The sequence below is a fragment of the Eptatretus burgeri genome, chromosome 8 (assembly GCF_056783735.1).
Source record: "Eptatretus burgeri isolate ZD-2024b chromosome 8, Ebu_testis_v1, whole genome shotgun sequence".
NCBI lineage: Eukaryota > Metazoa > Chordata > Myxini > Myxiniformes > Myxinidae > Eptatretus > Eptatretus burgeri.
The window spans coordinates 41178423-41187230 of record NC_140968.1 but is presented as its reverse complement, the minus strand read 5'-3'; the positions used below and the strand labels follow the sequence as shown (position 1 = coordinate 41187230).

At 40.8% G+C, this 8808-nt stretch overlaps 1 protein-coding gene across 2 annotated transcripts; it reads right to left on the bottom strand.

Annotated features, from left to right (window-relative positions):
- Positions 1–594: 594 nt before the first annotated feature.
- On the bottom strand, positions 595–6991 carry LOC147021598 (uncharacterized). Of its 2 annotated transcripts, none has more exons than XM_085891711.1 (5): positions 4096–6991; positions 2632–2785; positions 2308–2366; positions 2002–2136; positions 595–879 (listed from the first exon to the last, which is right to left on the bottom strand). In XM_085891711.1, the coding sequence occupies exons 2-5, from the start codon at positions 2660–2662 to the stop codon at positions 796–798; spliced, it is 309 nt and encodes a 102-aa protein (XP_085747837.1). In that variant the 5' UTR covers positions 2663–2785; positions 4096–6991; the 3' UTR covers positions 595–795. The 2 variants fall into 2 exon arrangements, with proteins under 2 accessions (XP_085747837.1, XP_085747838.1); XM_085891712.1 differs by having other exon boundaries at positions 2011–2136.
- Between the last annotated feature and the right edge of the window lie 1817 nt (positions 6992–8808).

Here is an 8808-nt window from a genome sequence, read left to right as displayed (position 1 = left end):
CAGGAGACAATGCATGGCACATTGTGACAAGGTAGCACATCTGTCAGTTTATTGCAAAGATGTGCAAGGCAAACTGAGAATCTGACAGCTGCTGACGCTGCTTCCCAAATTGCCACATCCATTTGCCCCATTTGCTTAGTCCAACATAGTTCTTTTTTGCACCTTAATACACCTATTTTTTGCACCTACACCTATTTTGCAATAATTAATGCACCTTCATTGTTTCTTTTTCCTTCCGACACCACTTTCAGAAGTTTAAGTGCTTTTAGTTCCTTTGACGAGACAGGATTGAAATAATTATTTCAACAAGACATTAATAATAATAATAATTATTATTGAGATAGCTTATTGTCTCAATCAATCTGGTACTGGCAAATCCATGTCTGACTTAAGCTATCATCTGGTACCAATATGAGTATCAGGAGAATCTAGCCTCATTTGTTACATTAATCTGGCATTCTTGTTTGTAATATGAATTCTCAACATCATAATATACCATGTTGGGTTCAATGTATCACCAAATCTGTAAATTGGTTGTAAAATCAATCCCCCCTCCCCCCCCCCTAACCACGACTCCCACCACCAACCCCTTGAATGAATGTGAGAAAAAAAAATTGTTGGAGTTAGCACAAATACTTACTTTAAATATAAAGTAATTTTTGAAACCTACAATAATTTAATGGTCAAACACAAACATTTTAAATGATAAGCACTGAAAGTAATCAAGTACTGTTGGAACTCACAATTCGCGGGAGATACGTTCCTCAAAAATGCCGCGAATGTTAAGGCATTGTTTCAATGAAAAAAAGGGGGATAGGTTCCCAGCAGTTCTTGATTCATAAGGGAAAACAAAAATCCCGTGAAAAACTGTGAAGACACCTGAGAAAAAAAAAAAAAACCCCGCAAAAAACCTTGAAAATACACCCGTGAAAAACTGCGACTGCGTGAAGCACAGAGCTGCGAATGTAAAAGCAGTTGCATTTCATCAATAACGAATACACGTATAGTGAATACGTGAAGCGCAATGCCACGAATGTAGAAGCAGGTCGCATTTCATCAATCGCAAACACACGAATCGCGAATACGCGAAGCACAGGGCCTCAAATGTAAAAGTAAGTCACATTTCATCAACCGCGAATAGCGAATATGCAAAGCACAGGGTTGCATTTCATCAACCGTGAATACGCGGGGTCAACAAATCTGTGAATATGAGGGGTCTGATGGTACATTAATGGTAGTGCACATAAAGGTGTGTGAATCTAGGACAAGCCCTTCCACTTCTCGGGATACACTCACTGCTTTGTTGCATCTTAAAGAACAAAAATGAATTCTGCAAATGAAACAAAGCAAGGTACATCAAACAATTTGCAATGCAGTTCCACTGAGAGAAAATGACAAAGCATGTATTTGTCTCTTGAGTATTTCAGCTTCCAACTCTGCAGGAGATTCTTTACTAAGGACAGCTAGTCAGCTAAATAGGATCTCACTTTTGGGGAACTTATAACTATAGAAGGGTTCCCACTTGTTAGACGTACTAAGTGTGGTCTTTTGGATTCTCAAATCCTGTGGTATGAAGAATCCCATAAACTTATTTAACAGAAAACGAATGACATAGACATTTTGGATACCATGGAGACTTTGAGAAAGGCCACGGTTTGCACCAAATCATAGCCTGAATTATTTCCAGCCGATGCAGGAAAATGTTTTCACCACACGGCAGGCACACCCATGGATGTGTCAGCATGAATATGGACATGGATTGACAAAAGGCATTGAGAAGTGGAAAGCCAAATTGCAGAGAATTTGCCAAAAACACAATGATACAATGTTCAAGGACAATAAAAAGATCGTTTTTTGCCATGCACAACATGGCTACAGAAAAGGTAGTTGGGGATTTTTAGTGAAAGAATGAAGGTCGAAGTGCTGACCACCTCTGGTAAAGGGTTTAGCTGTTACACAGGTCCAAAACTTGAAGTATTGACAATATGCCAGCAAAATCACCAGTCTCACAGATGAGGATATTTCCAACTTCCCAGGAGATATGGGCCTTGGATTTCCACATTCATTTTTCCCAGTGTGCAGAGGGAAAGGTTTCATTATGCCCTTCATCTCAAGTTCGGCTGTCATGTTGGGCAGCTGGAAAAGGGTATGTGGTGGGGAGTGAAAGGGGGTTAGAGTGGGGGGAGGTGGGGGCTACCATAATTATACTGGTGTTTTGTTTTCGATGCATTCAGCATGTGCACATCTATAATATAAAGCTCATTCTAACCACTGACTCACTGACTGACTGATATTGAACATCGGTACCTTCCGGGTGATGTAGAAAGCTGAAATTTTGCTTGCTGATGGACATCGAAGTCGATACACTGGGACAAAAATAGAGAATCACAACCATTGGAAAGCATTCATAAATGAAAATATAAATAAATGAAAAAATAAAAATAAAAATAAATGGAAAAAAAATGCAGGTGAGCGACCCAAGATAATGGGGAAGCATGGTTTGTTGTTGCTTACAATGTGGAAGCATACCCTGCTAGTATGTGTATATGTATATGTATATGTATATATATAAATATATATATATATATATGCATGCATTTCTGTAGCTCAGGATGCAATAAGGATTACCACCTTGATAGAGAGGTCCTTTTTGTTTTGCCATACGTTTCTGCACCAGGCCACTATTTCCCTCGCACAAGTTCCATTTCTCCACTCACTCAGCAACACATGCATCTCAATGCAAATCACCAGCCACGCTCCCAGCCGGTCAATCATCTCCTGCACCCTACAAAAGATTTCGTGCAAATCATAGCATTTACAAACCCGTAACACCTCCACACAATACAATACAACAAACCAGAAATACAAACAGGTAACTCAACAAATATTCATAACACTTATTCGTCTCCCACTTAACCATTTACCTTGCTCGTTTACCTCGCCCATTTAACTGGGTTGGATTTATTTCTTGCACGTCTCTAGACCTCTTCATTTCCTTCCTTCGCAGCCTCCGTGGCCTTTCTGTATCGGGTCTACACTCCGATCTTGCCACCGAGAGGAGACCTATCTCGGCCTCTCAGCCGCTGCTCTTCGGCCTCTCTCAGCCACTGCTCTATCTGTCTCTGTCTCTCTACTCTCTGACATGTACTTTCCTTTGTCCGATGTACGTTACCCGCTAAGAACAGCCACGCCGTCAGAGGGAAAGGTCGAACACTCTCCGCTTACCATGCTCAAGCGACTACCGTCCCTCCAGGCCATGGACTGCCTCCAGGGAGTTAGTACATCCCGGACGAGCCCCCATTTGTTGTGGAATTTATTTCTTAACGTTTTATTTGTTTTATTACATTTAAATAACCGTTTAACCGACTCAATGTAAATCGTTATTCAAATGAAAGACACTGATTAATTCACTTGCCACAACGTGAAAGTACATCACATCAGAGTTTTATTATACTTGGTACTTGGCTGGTACCAAGGAGCACAAGCCACAGAGATGGTATGGTGAGACATCTTCAATGATTTGCACTAAAACAAGATTACAATTTCTGGTATTTATAATGCTTTGCTGGGATAGCGGAGGGGGCTGTTAAACCTTAAACAAAGAACTCCAACTGCAATTAGTGTCTTCTCGGTGAAAAGCAAATTATGTTATCATAAACAAAGTTGGTGTTATCAGAAAGGTCACTTTGTTCCAGAGCAAGACATTCCTTTTATCAACATTTAGGGAAAAAGACTCTTGGCTAAAGGGAAGCATCACTGACCGCCAATTCGACTTATAGCATAAAATTAAATTTATAAAACACCAACAATTACAATTTAGAGTACATTAATACAATTATTTTCTTCCACAATTCCCCCCTTTTTCCTTATAAGGAAATTTTGAATAATTATATTACACATGATCACCATAACCCGTTCCTGGAGGAGAAAAGATATCTGTCACGCAAGTTCAGTCAACAATGGCAGCGAGTACTCATATCAAAAGAATGTTGGATAACGACCATTTCAATTGTGTCCCAGCCAGGTGAGTGAGTGCGTTTCCATTCAATTTTATGGCCTGTTCATCAGCATGTGTCACACAATGAAACATGCTACCTGAAGTCAGAAGATAAACAGGTCAGGGTCTTGATCAGCACCCAAGGGGAAACACAGTCGAAGCACTCCTTGAGCTGAAGAGAAGGTAGATCTTGGCAGGTATGAGCTTGGGCCCGACACTGGGTTGAAGGAGATTAAAAAGACTCGAGTGGTAAACAGAGACCCAACCCCAACAGAGTTTGGGCCTTCGTAGCAGCAGTTTGTGCAATCAGGTTTGATTCATCAAATGAGCTTTCCATGGTGAATACAGCCGCGGTGGCTGCACGAGCCCCCACCCGCACCATTGAACACATGTTGCACTGGACTCGCCGTGTGGACCTTGGCAGGGCCTTCGTCATGCATTGAAGCAACCACAGCAAGATCATGATGTATTTGCAGAGCAGCAATCCACGAGTGTGGTTGAGGACATTCCTCCAGGCTTGCCTGGCATCATAGAACGGCGACATTAGGACTTTGTTTACACTTGTGGTTTGACTTGTCCAACCTTCTCCTCAGTGGGTTTTTTCTCTTCTTTTTTTTCACATTGCTCATCTTATCTACTCAGGAAGAGGTTACTTTCATGATCATGTATTGAATACCCAACCACCCAAATCTGGGTTCTCCCCATCGTCCAATCTTTCGGTGGAAGTTCTTTCCAAAGCTTCATAAGACGAAATCGTACATTGCATGGTTCAACTGCTCTCAACACTACGAAACAAACAAAAATCAAGGTTAACATCGATTAAAAATGCCATCAGTAACCGACTCGATGTAAATACATTGCATGGTCATGGTCATGCTATCGTACTCCGCATAATTCTTGTTTATCCTTTTGTTTCTCTTTCTACTAATTGTAGAGGCATTTTATATAAATTACAGTCAGGTCAGTACCAGCTCCTAATCAGTGAGAGCAATATAGTTACAATACATGGGACAATTCCTGATTCCATTTCATTGATTTCATGATTGCTGTTGGTCTCGCCATTCTTTCAGTCATTCTGCATTACGGTTATGTAAATACCATGCTGTTTTCCCTCATAACTTGATTTCTAATATGTAATGTTGACCAATCTGTCGATCAATTTAATAATGCAGACCCTCTTTCAATATTATGTAAGTACCTAAACTTAAGATATTATTATCTTGATTCAATTCTCAGTAACTTTTCCCTATCCTCAATTAACAGATTAGCAAGGTCCATAGGTAAAAGGATTCTCAATTTGTAATCTCAAAACAAAAGTTTATATCAATTATAACTAAAAGAAACATGATGGTTCGTTCTCAATAAGTTCTTTCTCCCTCTTTTTTATGAGCTTAGTCTGAAAGTAACTAACACAGTTACCATACACTACCTCCATTTTTATGTATTTGACAACCAATCCTGTAAAAGGTGTGTGAAAATCACTTTTCTGATTAATATCACATGCAAACATTATCATGAGTATCACTTGTTGGTCCTTTTGACCATAAGATTATCCCCATCACGACCATTACAGGTCAAAAACAAAACAGTGTGCAAAACACACCTGTGTGCTCGGTTATTATAATTCCCAAAATAGATTCCCAAAATAATTCAAAGCTAAGTTGTTCACAGGAGTAATTAATCAACCGAGTAATTCACAGGTTCACATTAATTCACATTTTACATTAATTCACAAGAGTAATTAAACATGAGTAGCATGGCTATTATTTTAGTCACAGAGTGATTCTTTTGGAAGTCTTTCACGGACTCTCAGTTCTGCAAACTCCCCATGATGAGAGTTCCACTCCGTTGTTGTCGCATGGCGTCAATTGAGTTGCCGAGCTGCAGATCACACTTTGGCTGCAGAGTGTCAATTTTGGAAAAAAAAAATAACTTTGATAACATTGTTACAAAATTTCTCCAAACATTTTAAACAATACCAAATGCGAACATTATTTCATTAACCCGATGAGCGTCCATTTCTCTGTTTAACCAATGAAATATCTTGGAAAATAATGTTTAACCAATCTCCATCATCACTTAAGAATTCCATCAACATTTTAAATCTCTGACATTGTCCATCTTTCCACTTCTCTCTCAAAAAAACAGCAACATGCTGCAATTTTCAACTCATATACACTAGCCATCTCATCACATCCTCTGACCTTTTCAATACAAGTCCATTTTCTTTATCAAAACAAATAAATACAGTTTAAACCTCAGTTTTTTTTTTTAAACAGGTGTATAAAAATTGTCAAATCATTTGTCAAATTTGTCATCAGGCGAATATCATTTAAATTGCAGCTCAAACACTCCGTCCACACATGTAGCGAGAACCTTCCCAAGCTTTATCACAGTCATGGGGGAGGCATGGGAGATTTGCCCTCTTTCTCCTGATTGGCTACTGTTTCTCCTCTCTCCATTAGGTTAAAACTCCACCTTTTAAGTGCATTACTCATCCAATCTCTGTTAAACAGCTTTTTGGTCTATCATTGTGACAATAAAATATTTTCTTTTAAAATCAATAAATCAAAAATAAAATCTTCATCGTCTATCCATTTAAATCTTATGAATTTACCTTGATTTAATCGATCAAAGGGTTACACTGGGTTGTTTGCCATTGCCTTCCCAGCAGTAGTTTGGACAGGAATTTGTCTTCAACATATACATGAACGAATGTCATCTATCAACTTTAACATTCTCAGACTAATAAAACAGCACGCTTGTTCAACGTCCATCCGAGGGCATCTGTGAATCGCCCTACGTGCTAAACATCATCAACTCATTTTAAAAATCATTCCAAATCACATTTCTACATTTAGATCACATCTTTTAAGTACAATGGTTACAACTCAAATCAAAATCTTGGAAACATTTCTGACACGTCACCGGGCACGACATGTGCAATTCGACACAGTAGCACAATAGCCAAAAGCCAAGCCCCACCCCAAACAGACCCAGTGGAGAGGGCCGGCCTGCACAGTGCAGCTCACGACCTTCGCGTTATCAACACAAAGCCAAAAATGCATACAAAGTTATCAAACAGTGAGAAAATCCGAGCCTTGATCCATTTGACTCCCACAGCTGAACCCAGCACGAGTCCGTCCCCAGACTGTCTTGCCGAGGTGGCCCCAACCATCCCATATTACCCTATGAATGTCCATCTCTCTTCACGCTTTATCTGCTGCAATATTATTTCTAACAATACATTCATGCATCACATCGTCCAGTAATCTTTAATTCCCCATCGAGCTCACAATTGCTTCCAATTCAGACCCCCACCGATTTGAATTCACACACACACACACACACACACACACACACACACACACACACACACACACACACACACACACACACACACACACACACACACACACACACACACACACACACACACACACACACACACACACACAATCCGGCAAAAAAACACTCCAAATGACATCCGCCTGCACTGTAAATTAGCAGCACGTGCAGTCAGTCATCATCATTTTTCCTCTGGAATCGGTGTGCGCATTTCACCTCATCCAGTCTTCCAAATCTACGATGACGACCAATCTCGATCTCCATTTTCCGTCGCACATGCATCTCAACTTTCAAAGCCAAGTCCCAATAGAGCAAAATTTCATTGCAGTGAAATCTATTGGACTCGCACAAGTTCCATTTCTCCACTCACTCAGCAACACGTGCATCTCAATGCAAATCACCAGCCACGCTCGCAGCCGGTCAATCGTCTGCTGCACCCAACAAAAGGTTTCGTGCAAATCATTGCATTTACAAACCCGTAACACCTCCACACAATACAATACAAAAAACCAGAAATACAAACAGGTAACTCAACGAATATTCATAACACTTATTCGTTTTCCACTTAACCATTGACCTTGCTCGTTTACCTCGCTCATTTACCTTGGTCGGAAATATTTCTTGCACGTCTCTCGACCTCTTAATTTCCTTCCTTCGCAGCCTCCGTGGCCTTTCTGTATCGGGTCTACACTCCGACCTTGCCACCAAGAGGAGACCTATCTCGGCCTCTCTCAGCCGCTGCTCTTCGGCCTCTCAGCCGCTGCTCTTCGGCCTCTCCCAGCCTCTCCCTCTCTCTCTCCCTCCCCCTCTCGCCCTCTCCCCCTCTCCCTCTCTCCCTCTCTCTCTGACATGTACTTTCCTTTGTCTGATGTACGTTACCCGCTAAGAACAGCCACGCCGTCAAAGGGAAAGGGAGAACGCTCTCCGCTTACCATGCTCAAGCGATTGCCGTCCCTCCAGGCCATGGACTGCCTCCAGGGAGTTAGAACATCCCGGACGAGCCCCCATTTGTTGTGGAATTTATTTCTTAACGTTTTATTACTTTTAATTAACCGTTTAACCGACTCGATGTAAATCCTGTTATTCAAATGAAAGACACCGATTAATTCACTTGCCACAACGGGAAGGTACATCACATCAGAGAGTTTTATGATACTTGGTACTTGGATAGTACCAAGGAGCACAAGCCACCGAGATGGTGAGACATCTTCAATGATTTGCACTAAAACAAGATTACCATTTCTGCTATTTATAATGCTTTCATTGGAGAGTGGAGGGGGCTGTTAAACCTTTAACAAAGAACTCCAACTGCAATACGTGTCTTCTCGGTGAAAAGCAAATGATGTAATCATAACAAAGTTGGTGTTATCAGAAAGGTCACTTTGTTCCAGAGCAAGACAATCCTTTTATCAACATTTAGGGGAAAAGACTCTTGGCTGAAGGGAGGCATCACTGACAGCCAA